The following is a 23,975-nucleotide window of genomic DNA, read 5'->3' on the forward strand; positions in this document are numbered from 1 at the left end:
TTATAGAACTGCATCATGCGGTTGAAGAGTCCTCGTGGCATAGTAGATTAAACATTGGACTATTAACCGCAAGTTCATCAGTTCAGAGCCACCAGCCAGCTGGCAGGAGGAAAATGAGCCCCTCTGCTCATAGAAAGATTTGCAGCCTCAAATATGCACGGGGCAGTTCGACTACAGGCTCATCATTGAGTCTGAATCTATCTGAGGACAGTGGCGTGTTCTTGTTTTCTGTTATGCTGTTGCCACATGTCATTGAATCATAGCTTCCCCATGTGACATAGTAGAACAACACAATCAAGTTATCTCATTTGTAATCTTTACAGAACCAGATTCTCAGATATTTCTCCCACTGAATCATTGGGTGGGTTCCAACTGCTGACCTTGGGTTAGCAGCCAAATGTTCAACCACTGGGGACTCCTTAAAACAGCACCATACTCGCACATAATTCCTGTGGGGGATTTTTTTTAATGTATGTTGTCCATGCCTCCTTCCAAAATCCATAACCCAAATGGCTTGCTGATCTCTGATTTCTGAGGGTGGTGGAGGGCTGAGCCATGCGTCATTCTGTTAAACCTCGGGACCAACGTAATGGCACCAAACAGCAGTCACAGTTTGTCCTGGAAGAGCACGCCGCCATGGATTCATGGTCTCTCAGCCTCTTCTCCCCAGAGACACATTGACCATCACATTTGCTTTCCACTTGCTTGGTGATTGATCTGCTCTTTACCGGTGCACGGAAGGGGTAGCCAAGTCCCATGTTCATTCTTAACTGTGAGCTACCAGTGATTATACCAAATTTCTATGATTCAGTCCCATGCCTGACTGGTCTCCCTTCCAAAGTCATGCACACCAGTTCATGAAAGCAGAACCTGACCTAGCCTAGGACCGAGGATAGGTCTTTGCTATGCTGGTGCTCTTGCCAAAACAAGAGAGGTCATTTTTGAAGGCAGTCAGATTATTTTGAGATGAACATCTTCTCTGCTAACAAAAGCATGAGCTCCTCTGAATTGCAGGGACAGAAGCAAACAAAGAAAAGGGAATCCCTGGTAATAAACCTATGGCATCCAAGTTGAGTTCATAGTTTCGAGTTAACTTGGAATCACAAGTGGATTTGCTGAGACCATTCTGAATACAAAATCATAAATGTTTGCCATTTAATTTTTTTTTTGCATTTAAGTTTTAAACTGTGTCACCAACAGGGGACTCCAGTGGCATGAGGTTATGTATTGACCTGCCAACTGCAAGGTCAGCAGTTCGAAACCATCACCCTCTCAGTGATGGAAAGATGAGGCTTTCTACTCCCACGAATAATTACAGTCTAGGAAGCCCACAGAAGCAGTTCTACCCTGCCCTAGAGGCTCATTGTGAGTCAGAAGTCACTCGATGGCAGTGAGTGAGTTTCACCATCCATGGTTAGGTCTTTAGAGAAACACAATTTGTTCAGTTATTTTTAGGACTCGGCAGATAATGGTATTGTCTCTTTACTTTCTAAACCTGCTCTTTCCAATAGAGTAGCCACTAGGAAGCCCTGGTGGCCTATTGGGTTATTCATTGCCCTGCTAATTGCAAGTTCAATAGTTCCAATCCATTAGATCCTCCAGGGAAGAAAGATGAGACCATTCTACTCCCATAAAGATTTTATAGACTCATAAATCCATTGGGGCAGATCTACTCTGTCCTATATGGCTGCTGTGAGTTGGAACCAACTCGATGACAGTTAAGTTTGGTTTTGAATTGAGGGAGTCCTAGTGGGATAGTGGGTGACGCATTGAGTTGCTAACCACAAGACAGTGGTTCAACCGTACCGTCTGCTACACAGGAGAAAGACGAGGCTGTCTGCTTTTCTCAACATTTCCGACTGAGATGCTCCTCTCTCCTGGGGAGTCACTCTGAGTCAGAATCAGCACAGTGGCAGTGAGGCGTTAGCTCTCTGGGGCATGATCCATGGTGATGTCCGGGGCTTTATCCTCCTGTAAACAGGTACAGTCTCAGAAACTCATGAGAGCAGTTCTACCCTGCCCTGTAGGGTTGCAGCAAGTTGGCATTGACTGAATGTTTGTTTGTTAGTTTGTTGTAGCCATTTCAATAAACTAAAATTGAACAAAGTTGGAGACCAGTTGAATTTTTATGAGAGTTCATGCATAGTTTTCATGTGACACAGCATTTGGAAGCTCGAGGCTGGAAACTTTAATCCATAAGTACCTTTCGAGTGTTCAACAGCCACTTGGCTACTGTATTGGAGAGCAAAAATGCCAGGACTCCCCAGCCCACCCACTGCCCCGATTTTTACATGGCCTCCTGGTCTTTAGACCCTCCCGATGTTGATGTGAGGAGTGGACATCCTTCTAAAACGAGTATCCAATGCCAGCTGAGCGCGAAACGCGGTGCGTGTTACTACTGAGTCACAGCTGGCAACCTGCTCCTAAAAGAGCAGAGTAAACAGTTTTGACTTTGCAGGTCAAACAGCTGCTTCTTGGCTGTCCTGGCAGCAGGGCAGCCGTAGACAAGATGTACACAGAAGAGTGAGGCCGTGTTCCAGTAACATTCTCTTTGCCAAACCAGGCAGTCCGCTGTGGTTCTCAAACCCCACTGTAGACACATGAAGATGGAAATGAGCTGGTCCCTGACCATAGAACGGGGACCCGAGTGATTGCTCCCCCAGGGCCATCTCCTTTCTACCGTGTCTTCACACTCACTCTGAAGCATCCTGCTCATCCGGCTGGCTCCTTCCCAACTAGCTCTTGTGTCTCTAGGCGGCTCGGTGCTGCTCCGTCTTAGCATTTCTCTTAGCAGCAACAACCAGCTGGTCAAAGTCGCTTTTCTCAACTGTCCTGTGCATGTCAGTCTTGATGACCAGAGTTCCTGGGTGGCACAATGAGTTAAGCTCTCAATTCCTCCTCCGAGGTTGGAGGTGTGAGTCTGACAAGGGTGGCACTGCTTCAGAAAGGCCACCGACAAGAGAGTCCGGTGGAGAGGAGTCCTGCTGGACACGCTTGGTCACCACGTGTCAAGATCAACTCGATGGCAGCTGGTCTGGGTGTCTTGCTCACAACTATCCTCCCAGGATCAACTCAATGGCAGGGTCAACTCGATGGCAGCTGGTCTGGGCGTCTTGCTCACAACTATCCTCCCAGACCCTAAGAGAGGTCCTTGCATGTAACCCTCCCTCACTTGTCTGTTGAGCGTCTCAAATCTAAGCCAGAGGGTGAATCCTGGCACAGGATGGAGACAGCATGGGTGACGGCTTCTGTTAGCTGAACCATGTCTGCACTTGGTCACTAGCGTTTGGATATGATTTTCTCTATAAATATTTAAAGGAAGGGGAAGCTGATCACAAGGATTTATGTAGAACCCCCTCCCTGGGGAATGGACAGCAGATAAGTGGGTGAGGGGAGACATCAGACGGTGTAAGACATGACAAAATAATAATAATTTCTATATTGTCAAGGGTTTGTGAGGGAGAGGGGACGGGGAGGGAAGGGGAAAAGTGAACTGATACCAAGGGCTCAAGTAGAATGAAAACATTTTGAAAATGATGATGGCAACAAATGTGCACATGTGCTTGACACAATGCATGTATGTATGGATTGTGATGAGTTGTACGAGCCCCCAGTAAAATGATTTAAATAAGAAAACAAAATTTTAATGATATATTTAAGATTACCCATTTGGGCTGCCAGGTTAAACCACAAGGTCAACTGTTCAAAACCACCAGACTGCCCATGGGAGAAAGACAGGGCTTTCTACTCCCCTAAAGAGTTATCATCTTGGAAACCCACAGGTGTGGTTCTACCCTGTCCCGTAGGTTCCCAAGGAGTCAGCATGGGCTCGATAGCAGTGATTTTTTTGAGTGGGTAGTGCCGAAAACTAGGAACTCTTAAAATTCATGAAAAATGCTGCCAACCTTCTCACCAATCGAATGAAAAGACACGTTAAAAAAATTATACCTACTGATACATCTTATTATCTTAACTTGAGTGTGTTATTTTTGTCGTCTGCCATCGTTATTTTTAAAAAGGCCGAGGCTTTAAATATGTACAGGGCGGATAGGATTTATTCCTTTACTACATTTTTTTTCCTGCTCAAATGACCTGTTCCTAAAAGAAAGACCAGGCACTTGTCCGTGGAGTATCTATGTCCTTTGCACCTTCCCAAGCAACCCCGCAATGCCTGCTTACTCTGTTGGGCTGGCAGAGCGCAGAGCGGGCGAAGCAGCCCGTCCTGTTTGGCAATGAGGATTTGCTGAACTTGGGCTAACATGTCTGTTGGCACTGGGGGTGATCAGCCTTTGCTAAATCTCCTTTCCAACCTAACAAACAACCTGTGCTGGGGTGGCTGTCCTTGGGGAATAAAGGACATGGGGGGTGTGTGCAGCTGGCCCCCTGTGTGATCTCTCTCTCTCTTTAGCTCTGGAGGGAGCCTCCTCCTGCCGGATTAGCTGGAGCTGCTTCCCCTTGCACCCGTGGCCCACATTCCAGGAGACCCAGCCTGGCACATGTTAGTGAATGTAGGTTTTATTTAGAAACATGACCACTTGTCATTGCTCAGTGTCATGTTATCCAGTCGGTCCACCAACATTTGTCTGGCGTGGACTTTTCCTCTTTCAATACCCTACCAAGGGGAGTCTCCTCCCCATACCAGCCATAGCCTTAGGCTCTGCTGAGCCTGGCTTGCCCTGTGGAAGCTTCATGGTGGTGGCGAAGGAGCTGTGTCCTGTGAGGATGGCAGAGGACAGCGGTGTGGACATGGACGCCGACCTCCCAGACTGTAACTGCGATGTCACAAGGCAGGCATCTCCTTGGGTTCCTTCTACTGTGCATAGCTTTCGTGTGACGCGGCGTTTGGAAGCTGGAGGCTGGAAGCTTTAATCCATAAGTGCTTTGTGCCAATGTTAGGTGGAGAGGATTGGTGTTTGCAGAGTGCGGGCCATGGGCTTCTAGGAGTTGTTTATTGGTTTGTCTGCTCTCCCTCTCCTGTCTTCCTACTGGGCATGTGAAGCTGTATGCAAGTCCAATGGGGTTCATTATGGCTCCGTGTTACAGTTGCCTCTGGACTGTAAGCATCATGTGAGGGGCATGGCTGTAATAGAGAGACTGAGACACGGGCAGAGACTCAGGGGGACAGACACTCAGGATACCGCTCTGCTCCGGAAAGCCAAGGCTTCTGGTGGGGCTGGGAGTCAGCCTCCCCAGCGATCAGCTTTGTAGCTGCGTGCTTCTCTATTAACTAACAACCTCCGCCAGGGCCAGGGACTTGAAGGACACCCTTTCTATTTGTGTATGAGAAAGTGGCTTTTGTTTGTGTTTATCCGTGAACAGCGGTCACTGACTATGGTCATGACTTTTAAAAATAGAAGTTCAAAGTCTGCAGATGTCTATTTAAAACCATCCGTCTGAGTGCTGTGCAGATAGTCACTTCATGATTATTCAGAGTACGAGTAGTAAATGGCAGAGGTTTTCGGTTCTCATGGCTCCTGTGTGCGTGCGTGCATGCACATATATACACACACAGAGTATCATTCCACCAATCGATTTCTAGGAACAAAGAGGATTATTAGTAGAACTTTAGGCCCTATGACACTTAGAAGTTGAGTTGGTTTTGGTTTAGGCTTATGGGGCTACTATATTAGCCAGAAGAAAAGCCAATGTATTGGTGTAGTTAGAGACAGAGACAGAGATGGGATTAAGTCGATGTGAAAGGGCTTCCAAAAGATCCTGGGGACAGGCCTTATCTTTTCATTTGTGTATTTCCAGGGAAGGGGGTTGAAACTCCCTCATATGGCAATGTATATAGATTTCTGTAGACAGGGGAGATACACAGTTAGAGATATGCACATTGGTGTGATGATATGACAAAGGGGGACAGCCAGCTTTAAGGAGAATCCCTCCCAAGGAAGGTCAAGTTCCTGTGATGCACATTGACTGACAGGATCAGTAAGCTGCAGGGATGTACAGAAGTAGCAGGCTTGCTAAATTTATCCGGCATCCAGGATTAGCATGCAAAATAGGTGCTTCTGGGTCGCCTCCTGTACACCTCTGCCTTGAATGGTGGCCGTGGATGCCGTTCAAGAGAATGTTGCAGTAACTTCTTTTTTTTAAAAAAAAAACATTTTATTAGGGGCTCATACAACTCTTATCACAATCCACACATATACATACATTAATTGTATGAAGCACATCCGTGCATTCTTTGCCCTAATCACTCTCAAAGCATTTGCTCTCCACTTAAGCCCTCTGCATCAGGTCCTCTTTTTTTTCCCTCCCTCCCCACTCCGCCCCCCCCCTCATGAGCCCTTGATAATCCACAGATTGTTATTTTGTCATATCTTGCCCTATCCAGAGTCTCCCTTCCCCCCCTTCTCTGCCGTCCATCTCCTAGGGAGGAGGTAACTTCTTAAGAAGACAGGTCAAAGAAAACTACAGTGACACTTGCCCAAGGATTCCTTTTAAAGGGCTCATGGGGACAGGCCATGGCTCTTAAAGAGACCCCTGTTCTGCCAATCTCAAGTTTAATTAGCTCCCTGTCCCCACCCCTGTTCATATCTGCTCCCCCTCAGCTCACAGACATTTTGCGATTTGTACTCAAATACACTTGAAGGAAAATGAATAAGAAGAGACATTTCTAGGTCACCCTCAGTGACTCAACTAGATTTGCACATTAGTTGAAAAGAAGAACTTGACTCTAATGGATTATACGAACAAGAATTTCCATGTCACAATGCCCCTGACACATTGCACGCTAGTTGCTCCAGCGATGGGAACTCCCTCAATATTATACCAAGTAACTGAATCCTGCCATTTCTTTGGCTGATGCATACAGTATCCGGGGAAACGGTGCATCCCACTTTGATTGTACTTGGGAACTTTGGATCAGGTTTGCGAGTGAATTTTGAACTAAGAATGAATGGATTGAAATGCTTGGTAAGAAGACCCTTTTCAGACATTGGAGTGGGAGGAGAAGCTTTAGGGCACATATAATAAATCAGATAAAGACAGGGTGAATGAAAATATTTTAAAATAAAATTATTTTACTGAGAATACTAAGTAGAATTGTTTAGCATGGACTCTTTGGAATCCCTGGGTGGTACAAATAGTTGGCCCACTTAACCAGAAGTTTGGCAGTGTGAATCTTCCTAGAGCTGCCTCGGAAGAAAGGCCTGGCAATCTAAGCCCGAAGGGTCACAGATACTGAAAACCCTGGGCAGAACAGATCTGCTATGCAGTGCACATCGTTGTAATGAGCTAGGGTGATTCCATGTCAACTGGATGTTGCTGGTTTTCTGAGTTTTTGTTTTTAGGTTTCTTTGAGTTTTTTTCATTTGTGTGTGTGTTCTTCCAAGCAATTAAATAGTTCCTTCTTTTCTGCAAAACACCAAGATTTGGAGCTCTCAAGCCCCCCCCCCCAAAAAAAAAATTACAAAGTGGAAATTCACAGTCCCTCGTCACAAGGAATGTGTCCCGAAGGAGACCAACTTGTGTTGATTCGATCAGAGAGTTAAAAGAGGGGCAGGAAAGAAACAAGCCCTTATGAGCAATTCCGCTAGACTCGGGTTCCACGTAAAAACCGTGGTAAGGCTGCTGTACCATTCTAAGAAGCTCTGGGGCTGCCACATTGAAACACCCAGCTGCTAACCAGAACCTAGCCATCCAAAGAATAGTCTCACTACGCTTCCTCCACCACAGATCTGTTCTCTCTTCCGGCAGCCCACGGCATTGTTAATTATTAATCTCAATATTCTTCACCAACACCGTGAATTCAAAGGTATCAATGCTTAGCTCATCCTTATTCATTGTCCAACATTTGCATGCATAGAAAGTGATTGGACGTGCCCTGAGTTAGACCAGGCAAATCTTAGTCTTCAAAGACATGTTTGCTTTGTCACACTTTAAAGAGGCTGTTGGTTCTTCAGATACTCCAGCTGCTCGGATGTGGTACGTGAGAGGGCACCGACAAGAAAAGAAAAAGGACGGACATCATCTCTGCTGGGTAGAGCTTTCATGTGCGCACAGTAGGACACAGTTTCCTCACTAGGCGTGTGTCGGGCAACTCGCTCTGAGTTAGTACAGCCAGTGGCGTTTCTTTCCCAAACTGATTCATGTATCACTCTTTTCTCTGTACCCCCACCGCCTCTGTATCCTTTCTCATTATCCATCTTCATGGACCATGTTGTTTGTCCTTTTGTCTTTCGTTTCCTCTGTGTGTGTGTGTGTGTGTATTTACTTTCTGTCTAAAATCACTCTCATGCTATCCTATGAAGCAAAACAATATCAGCTTGTCTTTAAAGACAGATTATTCTAGATCTGTGCAGCATCTCGACTCAGCTCCATTACTCTACTCACTCACCAACACTACCCTTCCTTACCAGGGGGACCCCCAATAAACAGATTTCCCCCCAAAGCTATGGATTTAATTTAATTTATTTATTTTTACAAATCAACCTTATCACTTTCAAAGTACTCTCCATTACATGTAATCCATTTGTCAAATCCATGATTCCATTCTTGGAAACATTTTTCAAACTCATCTGTTTGGATGGCTGACAGCACCTCCCTCCTTTATTTCTTCACGTCTGTCGTCAAATCACTGGCCTTTCATGTCCTTCTTCAGTTGCAGAAACAAAACGAAGTCACACAGAGTGAGGTCAGGTGAGTCAGGTACGTGGGGCAAGAGAGGCATGCCGTTTTTGCCAAAAACTGGTGCACTCAGGTGGCTGTGGTAGCGGTGCATTGTCGCTGTGGCAAAACCAGTCCCTCATCTGCCACACATCAGGCCTTTTTGGTCGCACACTGTTACTCAATCATTTTAGAACCTCTGAATAGAAAGCTTGATTAACAGTCTGACTTGGTTGAACGAACTTGAAATTCACTATCCCCTGATATCAAACAAAAAGAATGAGCATCTTCTTCATCTTTGATTTCACTTGACAAACTTTTGGGGGGGCAAGGTGACGATGGCATCTTCCACTGCCTTGAGTGATGTAAGGTTTCCTAAGAATAGCACCATGTCTGGTCACGAATAATGGCCTTGGGGGGAAAAGTCTGGGCCGCTTCAGAGCTGTTCTTTCAAAGCACGACCTGTTTCCACTCGACACTCTTTCCTGGTCTGTCAGAATCTGAGGCACAACTTTTCAACGACCTTTTTCATTCCCAAATCTTCCGTAAAATTTGCTGAACGCAGCTATAAGATAGCCAAGATAACTTCCCCATCTCTTCAATGGTCTGTAGTTGGTCTTCGAACACAAGTGCATGGATATTTTTCTGACATTGTTGTTCATTTGGGAAGTTGACAGAAGTCCAGACAAGGTTTGTCCTCAATCGACGTTTCACCTCTTTTGAACCGCGAAAACCACTCTCGCGCTGGAGTTTTTCCACCATGCTGTCTTGTCAGCTGTGTTCAGTATCACAACAGTTTCTGTGGCGTTTTTCCCAAGCAGGAAACAAAATTTCACAGAATGTCATGCTGTTCTCTTGAATCAGCCATCACCTAAAACAAGGTTTAAGTGAAACAGCTTTTTTGAAAAAATTCAGAGAGAACCTTCCCAAGTGATGCCACTGGGTGCACTAACTCAGAGCAAGTTGCTTGATGCATGCCTAGTGAGAAAAAATGTATACTATGAAAGCTTCATCCAGTGGGGATTTTTTTCCAAATTTTTTTTGGTGGGGTACCCCTGCGTACCTAAATGAAGTATGACTCACTGCCTTCTGTCTTCCTGTTTCCACCACTCTGATGAACTGCTCACTCAGGCTCATCAGTTCCTTTCTCACCACCCAGTCTCCAGCCCTCTTTTCTGGAGCCCTGGTGGTGTACTGGTTTACACATTCAGCCGCTAAGCATGTGGTCAGCAATTCAAATCCACCCACCACTCCATGAGAGAAAGAAGCTGCTTTCTGTTTCTGCAAAGATTCACAGCCAGGGAATCCCCATGGGGAAGTTCTACTCTTGTCTTAGCAGGGTCTCTGTGAGTCAGAATTGACTCTGTGGCAGTGAACTTGGTGGGGTTTTGTGTTTTGTTTTGTGTTTGATGGCGTAGACCAGTGGTAACCAAACATCATCATGCATAAGAATCACCAGCAGTGTGTTTGTTGAAAACGCAAATTCCCTGGTCATGTGCCCAGAGGTTCTGATGCAGTTGGACCTGATTGGAGAATCCAGGAATATGTATTTCTAGGAGACAAACCAGGTGACAGAGATGCAGGTGCTCTTCAGATGACACTTGACCAATGCCGCATCCTTCTAGAACCCGCTCCCTGTCCTTAGGTCTGTCTGCACTTTCCTAGTTCTCCTCGCTCCTTTTTGATACTTTCTTAGGTTGTGCTTCTGTCTTCTTGATCGGCCTTTGGAAAGTTATTCTTCTGAGTGCACACCTTCTCAGAGTGAACTCACCCACCAAGGGGGGCTTCAACTCCATGCCGATGATACTTAAACCAATGCTATTGAATCCAACCTCTCTTCTGAGACTTAACGTTACATTTCCATCTGGCTACTGTCCAGTGCTTCCTAACTTACCCCCAGATGTTATCTATACCAATGTGAATGTGCCACCAATCCCTGGAAGGTGTTCTCCATCCTGTGCTCTGAATCATGGTCGTCTATAGATGGAGCCATTGGACCAAAATCCACATCATTTTAAAACCCCTTATCATCTTATCATTCCTCTTCTAATCCCATCACTCCTTATCTGACCACTGGTCGTAAATCTTGACAAAGTTCTTGTTTTTATTGCAGATTACAAACTCATGAGTTTGTCCTTGGGGGATCTGCCAAGCCATCCTCCAATCTACCAAAGGTCATATCTGCCATGACTTCATCTCTCTGCAGCTTCTCTTTCACACCCTCACTACTCCCATTTCAGCCAACCCATGGTAGTATCTGACCTCGTTGGGCTTCCCTCTTGCCTTGAAGCAGGTATCAGATATGCCTCCACACTCCACCCTTCTTCTCCTTTTCTTACAACAACTCTCCCTCCCACGGCCTTCTACTTCTATGCTGTGTTTGATCATTACGTTGGCCTCACAGAATTCACCACTAATTCTCATGTTTAAGGGGGTTTACTGGAGAGTGAATAGAGTAATAAAATTCAGGCTCCCTAAGCCATACGGATACAGTCATTGGTCCACAGCAACAGTTCTATTCAGCCAGCACTCAAGTCTCTCTCTGGTCTTCAGCCTCTTAGCCATTTGGCCCCATTTGTCTCTGCCTCCCTGGACCAGAAAGCCTGCTTTTCACTCTTCATCGCCCTGCTCCTCTTGTTGGGCACCACATCTCTGGTGCCACTGGCCTTGGCTTCCACCCCTTCCGACTCTGATCTCGAAATGGCTCTCCCAAAGGTCCTGATCTCTCTCTCTCTGCAGCTGCTTCAAAGATCGTTGGTTCTTATATCCAGGGGCGGGGGGGTGGGCATGGGGGTTATAAGTAACACTGACCAGCCCCCTCTTTTTGTGTTGTGCATGCCCTGCCTGATCATTTGGTGAAAGTTACAGAGACAGGGGTAGAAGAGCATATTAAGGAATTTCATTATTTGGATACCTTCTTTCCTTCTGTCTGCTTTCTAGGATAGAGTCTCCTTGGCTTGCACTCATTATCTCAAGGCATCATTTAAATGTCATCTCCTCATCTCCCTTCTTGCACGGAAGTCCAGACTTCTCTAAGCGCAGCAATGGTGCCTTACTCCTCCTTATATTTCCACCACGAGGCAATGTCTATCTAGCACTGTAAACTTCATAGAATGAATAAAGAAACTAACAGATGGTGAATGAGAGGCATTGTCTGAATGTGGCCCAATAAAACTGATCACCTTGTATTTATTAGCTGGCAACGTGGCTCATAGCTCTAGTTTAGTTTTACCATTTTGTGTGATACTGCATCGTCTTCAGTCAGCGTGTACATTTCCTTACAGAAAGGATCAAGTCTTTCTCAACTTTGTCTTACCAATGTCTTACACATATGACCATGTTCACATGTTTTCTTGATAAATGAGAGTCCTAAAGAAAGGTATTTTTCCTGCTTCCTGTTAAAAATGGGAATTTTATAAAACATAGGTGTTAGTCTGGGTTGACTAGAGAAACAAATCCAGAGACACTCATGTGTGTATAATAGAGAGCTGTTTATCAGAGAATAATTATATATCAAGAAAATATCCCAGCCTAGTCCAGATCAAGTCCATAAATCCAATATTAAGCCCACGTGGCCAATACCAGCCTATCAATTCATCTTCAAACTCACCCAACACATGCAATGATGCAAATGCAGCCAGATCACAGGCCGGTGGGTAGAAAGTCTGTGGATCCAGGGGCAGTGGCCGTGTCTCCACCTGGCTCATCCAACTCCAGGCCTCTGGTGTAGCTCTATGTGTCTTGTCAACAGAAATGTCTCACAGGGAAGAGTGTGTGCTATCGCTAAGGAGGAAGATAGGAGTTCCCAGAACTCTCAGGAGAAGGCCAGGCCCACACAGAGGCCTTATTGGCTATGACCTCATTGGCTAGATTCCTCCCCTTCACAAGTTGACTGGAGATTATGTAACTGCCACTGCATAGTAGCTAGTGAACACTGCCTGAATAGACTCTGGAGGTTGATGCCCTTGGTATGCCCTGTTGTTGACAATCTGAGACAGGCTCATTACCTTTCAAGTGATCAATGAATGGGATGACACACCAATAGCTCATCATGACTGTACTGTTGTCTTTACACTTAGTGTTCTGCCACAAGCGTGCTGAAATGCATAAGACTGAGATGCATTTGTGTTTGATCAATATTAGATCTATGCAGTGGTGCAATTCAAATAATTTAACAACTGCTTTGCTGCCTTAATGACCACTTTAAGTATTAAAAAGCGTATACGAAAAGGTAGTTTGTTACTTATTATTAAGTATACTAAAAGGTAGTTTGTTATTTCCACATACCAGAACCCTGCGGTTTCAGAGTTGAGTGTTAGAAAGGAGTAAGGAATGTAAACTTCTGGTTTCCACATTGGGCGGCGGGTTCCCTTAGCGAGAACTCTGATTACAAGTGCCTTTTGAACTACCTGTTCTCCAAACACAACAACATATTAGGTATTGGCTCTGCCAAATCGGTGCAAACCAGCCGAATCCCACCACGGGATTTATTGGTATGTGATATGTTTGGTGAGAAGCTACTGAAAAGTGTTCTTGCTTGTTTGGTTTCTTAATTATTTCTCAGATATTCCACCTAAGAAATATAGATGATATCATTGGTGGAAATAATATTTTTGTGGAAAGCAGAGATTTATGTCATTGCTATAATATTACAGCTTTGTTTATAATAATAACCAACATTTTTGTTGACTGTTTCCCATGGACCAGGCACCCTACAGGACTCAGCTCACTCCTATCACACATGTACTCTTATTTTGTCCCCATTTTATAGATGAGGACCAGAGGCCGGGTAGTGTAACACAGGTTGTGTAACCTGGCCCAGAGTCTCACAGCTAACAAGTGACTTATCCGGGATGGACCAGTTCAATTGTACTTTAGAAACACGGTTCAACCGCTGGACATGAGCAGAACAGGAGCGGGCTCTCTCATCAATGCTTGATAGGTTGCCTTCTGTCCCACAGGGTCAAGAAGCTGAAGGAGACCCTGGTGGCGGTACAGCAGCTGGATAAGAACATGAGCAGCCTGAGGACGTGGCTTGCCCACATTGAGGCCGAGCTGGCCAAGCCAATCGTCTACAATTCCTGTGACTCGGAGGAAATACAGAGAAAGCTCAGTGAACAGCAGGTAAAATAACCGATGAAACATGTCAGGCCTGGAATGCCCATGTGCCTGGCTAGAGTACAGGAGCGTGTGTGGGATGAGGAATGGGGTGGAAGGGCAGGAGGAAGCTAGGCACGAGCGATGAGCCAAGGACGCCTTGGCTGGGCGGGTGTTTGGAGCAAGTAGGTACCAAGTCACTGCACAGAAGCTACTTCTTAAGCAGACACTGTGCAACAGTGACCTGCCAGGGGATTGCTCTCAGACAATCGGTAAGGTTGAACTGCTATAATGGATTCAAAAAGTACTGGTATTTTTTGTGTGCTTTATTTGTGAGTTATTGGCCTTAGAAAGAGTCCTATATTGATAGTATTTGGGAAAGTGTGTGGTGTATAACGAAGAGATTTTCAAGTCAGGAAGTGTATTGTTTTGTAAGGATGATTGCCTGAATTGCAAACGACACATCTTCATTTCACTTTCGTGTATGTAGCACACAGTAGATCTTATTGACTTTCAGCACACAGCCCCACAGAGCAAAAGCATCCCCCCCCCAAAAAAAAAAAAAAACTCAAAACATTCTGACTGAGTTTGGCAGACTCTAGTTGTCCATGACTATTGCTGTTGTCAGGTCCCGTCAAGTTGTCTCTAAAACATAGCGACCCCACGTACAACAGAATGAAACGGTCCCCGGGCCGGTGCCATCCTCACAATCATTGCTAGGTTTGGACCCATGGACGCAGTTTCTATGTCAGTCCATCTCAGGGAAGGTCTTCCTCTTTTTTCCCAGCTCTCAACTGCCAAACACATTTCCTTCTCCAGGAATTGGTTCCTCCTGGTAATTCGTCTAAAATATGTAAGACTGAGTCTTGCTAGCTCTTCTTCTATGGAGCATTCTGGCTTTATTTCTTCTAAGACAGATTTATTTGTTCTTCTGATTGATGCTGTCAGGTGCCATCAAGTGCGTTCCAACCCATAGCGACCCTGTGCACAACAGAATGAAACACTGCCTGGCCCTGCACCATCTTCACACGGGTTCCTATGCCTGAGACCAGTGGTGAGCCATTGTGTCAATATAGCTCATTGAGGGCCTTTTGCTCTTTCACGGCCTTTCCACTTTACCAAACACAGTGTTCTTCTGCAGGGACTGGTCTCTCCTGCCAACATGTCAAAAGTATGTAGGATGAAGGCTCGCCATCCTTGCCTCTAAGGAACACTCTGGCCTTACTTCTTCCAAGACAGATTGGTTGTCCTTTTAGCAGTTCATGGTTTGTTTAATACTATTCTCTAGTACCACAATTCAAATGTGCCTCTGATAGTCCTTGGTATATAATAGAATAGAATAAATATAATTAATATACCATGTTCACCTGATAGTCTATGATATCTTAATTTTTTTTGGCAAAGCCATAATTCGAAGACTTCAATTCTTCTTCACTCTTTGTTATTCCTTGACTAGCTTTCATATGTATATGAAGCAATTGAAAATACCCTGGTCCTGATGATCCCTTCAGGACCAGTGGTGTGAGCAGCGATACTGGGAGGGTAGAGGAAGTGTGGATTGGAAAGGAGGAACTGATTACAAGGATCTATATGTGACCTTCTCCCTGGGGGATGGACAACCGAAAAGTGGGTGAAGGGAGACGCCGGACAGGGCAAGATATGACAAAATAATAATTTATAAATTATCAAGGGTTCATGAGGTAGGGGGCAGCGGGAGGGAGGAGAAAAGTGAGGAGCTGATGCCAGGGGCTTAGGTGGAGAGCAAATGTTTTGAGAATGATGAGGGCAATGAATGTACAAATGTGCTTTACACAATTGATATATGTATGGATTGTGATAGGAGTTGTATGAGCTCCTAATAAAACGATTGAAATATACCAAAAACACCCAAATTCACTACTACTGAGTCAATGCTGACTCATTGTAACCCCCTCTGGGTTTCCAAGACTGTTTATAGGAGTAGAAAGCCCAGTCTTTCACCCATGGAGCTACTGGTGGTTTCAAACTGCCGACCATGCAGATTACAGTTCATTGGGTAGCCGGTGTACCACCAGGGCTCCTGTCAATTGATACACGTTTGAAAATTGTCAGTAGTGCATCATCAATTCCCAGAGGAATTGGTGCTGCTGGTTGACTTTGGGCTGCCCTTGAAATTTCCTTCTAAATGATGGTCGCTTCCATTCCATTGGCACTACGGTAGCCCTGACGCTTAACTTTGAAACCATGCACTTTTATAAAATGCACATTGTACCTGTTTTTTAAAGAACTATTAGGAAAAATTACCATAAAATCATGTGCGTACTTTTTCTTTGACTCTCATTTTTTAAACCAACGAGAATAGATGTCAAAAGACAGTTAAATTCTGTTGTTGTTTGTATTTAAATTAGCATCTAAAAAGGAACATTAGCGCATTTAAAAATTTTTGTAGACAGTGTACTGGTGAACTTTATATCTGATCATCTCCTAAGTTATCCTGAACAAGAGGATGCTGTCTCAGTCTGGGTTCAGTAGAGAAGCAAAACCCGTGTGTTTTTAGATTCCTAGGTGAAGAGAGAAATGTATATTTTGAAAATGGCTCTCACAGTTATAGAAATGGGCTAGTTCAAATCCAGGCAGGTCCCATGAGCCCCGGCGTCTGAGGAGTGGAGGATGGAAGATAGAAAGAGAAGTCGTGATGGCCTTAACAGGACCGAGGGTGGTGGACGCTTCTACTTACCATAGAACTTTGATTGCTCATGAGTTTAAAAGCAAAAATTGGATTGTCGATAATTATGTAAAGGAGACACTTTCTTGAAAGTCTGAAGAAAAAGTCGTCACTAGGTGGCTCAGTAGTTAAGAAAGTGGCTGCTACACTAGGGGGTCAGAGATTTGAACCCACAAGCAGCACTGTGGGAGCAAAGACCTGGCAGACAACTCCTCTGGGAAGTGTGGTCTGGGAATCACAGTGGGGCAGCCCAACTCTGCCCGATGGGGGAATTATGAGTTGGAATCAACTCAAAGTTAGCACAACACCAGCAGCATCAACAACTCCACAGAAAGGGTGCTAGCAGTTCAACGGTTAAGTACTCAGCTGAGAACTAACCGCTTGAGATTGGAACCCACCCAACCACTGCTTGGGAGAAAGACCCGGGGGGTTACAGCCTAGAAAACCCTGTGGGGCAGGTCACTACGAGTTGAAACCAACACGAGGCATCCGACAACACGACTTGCAGATCCTCCCCCAAGCCCAGGTCTCAACCCCCAAACCCACAGCTGCCCAGTTGCTTCTGACTCGTAGCGATCCTACAGAGGGCGTCCCAGGCTGCCAGAGTAGCTGATGGACTGCAGCGATCGTCCTCTTGGTTAGCAGTCAAAAGCTCACCCAACAGCATCACCGAGCCTTCCTTCCCACACCCAGGTAGCCAGGCAACTCAGCTTCATTCATTTCAGGAAAAGACCAGAAAATGACTGTTTGCCGAAGGCAAGACAGGGGAGCTTTGAGTTTAGAGATGCACGGTGCAGCAAGACTGGAGTCAATAGATTGAAAACAGAGAAACGAAGTGAAAGACGCGTCCAAATGCCACGACACCCAGGGCGCCTCCCTGACGTGGCCCTTAGAGTGTCGCTAGCCAGGCTTCCCCTGGAAGGCGGGAACTGGAGGGTTTTTCTCTGGAGAAACTAACCAGACCAAAAGCACAGACGTTGAGGTAGAGATGTTCTGTGAGCCTTGCCTGGTGTAAAAGGCTAGTGTTCATGGTTCCTGAACACAGTTGTGTTTTTATGTCAAGTTCACCCAGAAAGAAAGGTCTGACGATCTACTTCTGAAAAGTCACCCCACCCCACCCCCCTCACCCCCACGCAAACAGAGGAGATAAGGAAACTCACTGCCGTTGAGTCAGTGGCATCTACAGGACTGGGTAAACCGCCCCTCTGAGTTTCAGAGACTAACTGTTTAACGGGGTAGACAATCCCGTATTTCTCCTGGAGAGTGGCTGGTGGTTTCAAACTGCTGACCTTGAGGATTGCAACCCAAGGTGTAGCCACCACACCACCAGGGCTCCTCTGAAAGGCCACAGCTCTTGGACACTGTGGAACACAGCCCTACTCTGCCTGCCATGAGGTCACCGTCAGTTGTACTTGACGGCAGCTGTGTGATTTCTTAAATCCTGCCATAACCTGCGATGACAGCCATTGCGCTTTAAGAGGTGGACGTGACTGTTCCCGTGGAGGAGAAGTCAAGGTGGAGCAGACACTGACTGTCTGCCAAGCACTAGAGAGGGACATCATGCTTGGGAAAGTGGAGGCTCTGTGAAAAAGCTCTTCGATGAGATGAGTTGACACAGTGGCCGTGACAATGGGCTCAGACGTAGCAACAATTGTGGGGATGGTGCTGGACTGAGCAGTGTTTTATTCTATTGTATAGAGGTTCACTGTGTTTTATTCTGTTGTATAGAGGGTCAATGGGTCAGAACCAATTCCACAGTCCCTAGGAAACTATAGTAGATTGGGGCTTTTATTATAGTCTTAAAATTAGTTTTCTTGGCATATAATTCATCAACCATATAATTTTTATTAAATTTTAAAGTTTGTTGCTGTTAATGGTGTCTGGGTTTCAACCCTGACCTTCACCACTTTGTGTCATATTGCCCTTGACCAAAGGGCTAGCCAGTTTAACCCTCGCCTTCCTGAATTATAAATGTGGATAATCATGGTATAACATACATCACAGTGCTCTTATTTTAAAAGTTGATGAGAGAAGCATTTAACACGGTGCCTGCATCGCCAAGTCAGTGTTTGGTGTATTGTAATTTAGTCCTATCATGTTTATTACAGTTTCCTTCATGGAAAATATTTGAGATTGATCTGTCAAACCTGGACCATTTGGGTTCTATGTTTTAAAAGACAGATAATGGTATTCTGTCGCCAAAAGAGGGAGACTCTGAAAAATGTTGAAGAGATAAAATTCATCAGAAAGGCATTTTCTTCTACTTCCCTACATGGGGATTTTTATCTATTTCTTTTGTTAATGTAGTCATTTTTTAAAACAAATTTAAAAGGTCAAAAACCCATGTAGACTAAAGGTTACTCTGTTAGTTTGGGTAGACTAGAGAAACAAATTCATTGACCAGAGAGAGCTTTATATAAAAGAGCAATTGCATATTGAGAAAACATCCCAGCCCAGTCCAGATCAAGTCTTTAAGTCCAATATTGGTCCATATGTCCAATACTAGTCCATAAACTTTCCTGTAGGTGGAAAGTCTTGTGGATCCAATGGCCATGGAAGTATCTCCAGGGCTCTTGTCTGCCATCAGTGTGGCTCCACGTGGCTTGTCAACAGAAAGGTGAAGCAGAGAGAGAGCATGTGTCTCACCTCCAGGGAGAAAGAGAGGAAGTTTCCAGAATCCTCATGAGAAGACCACGCCCACAAGGGGGCATCAGGCTGTGACCTGATTGATAGGCTAGACTCCACTCCTTCACTCTTAATATCTTCAAGTTGATACAAGATTATGTAACTACCACAATGACTTTAGAAAATTTTTCTGTTAAATTTCCAGTTTGATTGAATGGGAATAAATTCAGAAACCAGTCTTGACATTCAAATTGGGCTCAAATCTTTACTTGCACCATTACTGTTATTGTGAACTGCCATCTAGTCATCCCCAACTCACAGAGACTCCGAGCACAAGAGCTGTGTTCTGTGCCATCACTGTGGTCCATTGGGACTGGGATGCTGGTGGATTGTTGTTCTTGGGTTCCCTCTGATTGGCTGGCTTTGAGCAGGAGATCTCTGGGTCTTCCTAGTTTGTCTTAGTGTGCATGCTCCCGTGATACTTGTTTAGCATCATTGTAGCAAGCAAGCCTGCACTCCTGGGTGGTGACTGTGGATGAGCTGCATTGGCAGAGAATTAGCCCGGGCTCCCTCATGGAAGAAAAGAATTCTACCACGGACTCACTCAGGGAGCTTACATGCAATCATCAAGACCATCAGCCTCAGGGCAGCTCTGATTTTAACAAAAACATTTGAGTACTTGGGGACATTAAATGGAAAATACTCCAGCTTCCTTAAATGCATGGGTTAGGTTCAATACCTAACAGAGATCCTTTTACACGTTGAAGTTGCTTCTTCCTGGCTCTCTGAGAACTCGGTGATCTTGTACCTTTGAGCGGATATTGAGTTGAATTTCAACAATGATTTGGCGTATAATTTTTAGACCAGAAATCCCTGCATATCCTTCTGTACAGAAGTGAAAATTTTAGGTGATGCATTTCAAAGACCTATTTACTGGAATGGAAACAGTTTGGAGAGAATGTGTCTTCTCATGACTAGTCCATAAAATCTCCAAGAAATTATCAAAGGCACCGTGATTAGAACAATAAGCTAGTGTGTTTGACAGAAGCCTCTGGGCCATTGTTGTCCAGAGAAAATGTACGATGTGGGGCGTGGGGTCTGACCTCCGCTGGCTATGCAGAGGGAAGGAAAGTCCCCATCATGTGCATTCGCTGCCTAATGGCTATCCCTGGGAGGCTGGAGTCAAACATGTCCCACCTCCCACTTTCCTGCCAATGCTGACACCAGCCATCCCTCCAACAGCACTCTCCCTAATTCTGTGGCTGGGCATGACAATTCACTTCAGAGAACACCCTACTCACAGATGATGCTCATGATTATGGGGCTTATCAGAGAAGTGAAGAGGTTATAATTCAGATGGGAAATATTCAGGATGCACTTGCTCAGTCAGGACGGTTTCTTCTCTGCTCTGCCCATAGTTAGACCTCTCGGACCTGCGGCCTCAGGCTGAACACTGTTCTGCTCGTCAATGTTACAAAACTCTTTTAGGGCTGCCTGTAAATTCCCAAAGAGCATGCCACTCCCCCAAAAAGCTCCACCTGAAGGCATCTAGCTCTAGTTTTATATGTCAGCCAACCCAGCTCCGCACATCTATTGCCCAGAGGCACCTCACTCCACAAGCCTGAAAGCACCGAGCTTCACTGGCGGAAGGCTGGGAAGTCCATTGCTCTGTCTCACGCTCTGGCTCCTGCTTCTCCTGTTCTGTGCCTCTTCTCCTCCTCTAGCTGTGTTCTGGGGTCTCCGGGTCCAAAGGATACATTCTACTCGGCTCTTCTCACTTACTGGTAACAAGACCCCCACCCCTGCTTCCGAGGGGGCTCATTTTATATCCGCAGGATGAGGATCACCGTGAACTCTGTTAACACCCATGCACAACCCAATCATCCAATTCAACCTGTGTCTTCCCACATCTTCTTAACCAGCGCCATCAGGAAAATGAAGGTCGTTTGGTGGGAGTAACAAGGCTATGTTTGTAAGAACCAAATTAAATAATTGGCCATTGTGTTAAGGAGAAAAATAATAGGAAGTACAAAACCAGGATATCTATCCCAGCTCTCTGAGTGAGTTGTGTAACGATTATTAGAACAAGAGAATAAATAGAAAATTCAAGAACTACCTCCAGAGAAAGGGAAAGAATTGGGAGAGTGATCCATGTGGGTAGTTAAAAAAGGAACGCCCCTCTCAGGCGTACCTTGTAGTCAGGGGCTGCTTGCTTGGAGTTAATTGGACTCAGAATGCATCAGCGGAAACACCATACCTTTTGGATAGCCGTCCTTTGGAGTAAATATGAAGACTTCATGTTTTGGGATGAGCTGGAAATTCAGTGCCTTACTGAGCATTCTAAGCCTTCTATTCCGTCCTACATTTAAAATCGAGGAAGCTCCTAGGAATAATGATATATGACTAGATCACAGAACTATGATATGGAACTTAGGTCCCTTAAGCCATCATGCTTGAAGTTCAGTCAATTCTAACACACACATCCATATCTATCTATATATCATACACATATGCATACATGTATATGTGTGGATATACATAAATATATACAATTTTTTTAAATCCTGACTCACTGTCAGCAAGTTGATTCTGACTCATAGCGACGATTTAGAGGATTTCTCAGGTTCTGGAAATTTTTATGAAAGCAGACAGTCTCTTCTTTCTCTCACAGAGTAGTTGGTGGATTTGAATCACTGATCTCACGTTTAGCAGTCCAATGCTTACCCAGCAGAGCCATCAGCACGTTTTCTCTCTGTCGATAGATACATGGATATACATGGAGATGGATAGAGATAGCGATATCATGTTCATCAAGTCCTCCTGCTCCTTATGAAGTATATGTGTGTATTTTGCTAGAAATCCAAGCAGTAACTCTTTCTCTGTTCACGCAAGTCATGCAAGACAGGCTCTCTCCCGCTAGACCAGGTGACAAGCATTATTGATCCCCTAAGAACCCCACTAATCAATAGCCATTTTGTCCTGCAGAGACTCGAAGCAGCTACAACATCCAAGTGGGTCAGAGAACCATTCCCGGTTAGCTGGCAGTATCATAGGATTTGAAATCTGCTTGTCCTCCTGGGTTTAGACAGGTCAACGATGTGCAGGGGTCTGAGTTCTAAAAACATTAGCCAATGGGAAGTTCAATGGAGGCTCCCCTTGGCTCTGTGGGCTTTCTGACACGCGTGAGGAGCAGCAAGTCAGGAGCCCCCACAAACTACAATGCCACGATGCGGCTGTCACAATTCCTCTCCTCCAGTTGAGAGGTTCAGTGACATAACGCATTCGATCGAAGCAGAAGTTCTGGCTGTTGGGCTTGTGTAGGTCCAACAGGACGTGGCCGCGTGTTGACCACAGCGACACAGTCATTGGCGGGGTGGGCTACCCCCAGGGATAACAAGCTTCCGTCTTTTCCTGGTCGATACACTGGCCTCTGTTCTTACTAAGAACCTCCATCTTCCCTGCCACTCTCTGCTGCTAATGCAGACACATAATACAATTCCTAGATGCGACCCTGGCTGATGCCGATGTGCCGCGGAATCGGTTCCAGCCCACAGTGACTGTGCGCACAACCAAAGGAGACACTGCCCGGTCCTGCGCCATCCTCACAATTGCTCCTGTGCTTGAGCCCATTGTTGGAACCTCAGTGTCCATCTCTTTGAGGACCTTCCTCTTTGTCACTGCCCCTCAGCTTTACCTCCCCTGATGTCCTTCTCCAAAGACCGGTCCCTCCGGACAATGTGTCCAAAGCACGAGAGACAAAATCCTGCCATCCTGGCCTCGAAGGAACACTCTGGCCACACTTCTTCAGAGACAGATTTGCTTTAAGCTCCCTCATACTTACTTCCAAAATATTCCGTGTCATCTTTTGATGAATATTGTTCGTGGGCAAACAGGATTTCCTTAGAAACCCTATAATGCCATGTGTAGAAGCGTAGATTTTCTGATATGCACTAGGATTTGTATAAAGGCATGAAGAAGAAATTGGATCTGTTAAGATGTTTTTAACCCTCACATTTAAGTCAAGGCTTTTTATCAGTTGTTCTTTGAACTCTTTGTGATGAGAATGTTTAAAGCATCTTTAGGTGCAGATTGTACAATTAACCAAGTGTTAAGCAAGCAGCTTCAAAGATAAGCAGTGCTCATGACCAGTTGGCTTTGTGTTGTCCTACTAACTTCCCCTTCCTTCCCCAGCTTTGAAGCACATCTCCGACCTCATTAAAAAATTGAGTTTATATCTGTAAACAACAAGGACCTTAAAATGATTATAACTGCAGTATTATTATCACACTCAAAAGTAACAATGATTGAATCCATTTTTTCATCTCAAATGATCTCTTGACGTCAGATTGGAGTCCCAAATCTCTAGGACCGTTAGAATGAAAGAAATTAACTGACATGACTTGTTTCTGTATACATTGTAGCGAACATAACACAGAAGCAGATTCTTTTTTTTTAAGAGGCAAATTCTTAGAGAGGAAGTCTGTAGAGTTTGCACATGTATTGAGACTGAAGCAGGGGCGTCTCCAAACCAGGTTGCTTGGCTTCCCTCCCCACACCCCGCCTGGCCCCATCCCTGCCTGGTGCCATGCTGGAGCCGTGTTCCTGGCAGACGGAGGCAAACTTCTCTCCTGATAACGAACACGCCCGGGGTCCACATGAGGAGCGGCAGCACGTGCTGGGCGGTTGGGTAAATTCGTCAGGGGCGAAGAAGAAAATGGGGGCCATGTTTATTTATCAAAGTGTACAGATAGTGTATGTGACACTTCCAGTTCAGCCTTTCATCCGGCCAGTTCTGGTGCTGGGAGCGAGGCCTAGAGCCCCTGAAGAGCGCTGTCGGAAGAGCTGACCGCAGACAGACGGTCCATGGCCACCAATCGGCCAGTTTCAGGTAGTGATGTTGTGAAGCAAAGCCAAGACTCTTTCTAAATTTCTAAAT

At 45.3% G+C, this 23,975-nt stretch overlaps 1 protein-coding gene across 4 annotated transcripts in view; it reads left to right on the top strand.

The window, feature by feature from the left end:
* LOC142453242 (nesprin-1-like) overlaps positions 1-23,975 on the top strand; it is a 190,129-nt gene that overhangs the window by 128,695 nt on the left and 37,459 nt on the right. For all 4 annotated transcript variants that reach the window (XM_075554360.1, XM_075554362.1, XM_075554363.1 and 1 more), the window contains one exon: positions 13,575-13,737. In XM_075554360.1, the coding sequence (XP_075410475.1) occupies positions 13,575-13,737 (163 nt within the window). The remainder of the gene's footprint in view (positions 1-13,574; positions 13,738-23,975) is intronic.

The sequence above is a fragment of the Tenrec ecaudatus genome, chromosome 7 (assembly GCF_050624435.1).
Source record: "Tenrec ecaudatus isolate mTenEca1 chromosome 7, mTenEca1.hap1, whole genome shotgun sequence".
Classification (NCBI taxonomy): Eukaryota; Metazoa; Chordata; class Mammalia; order Afrosoricida; family Tenrecidae; genus Tenrec; species Tenrec ecaudatus.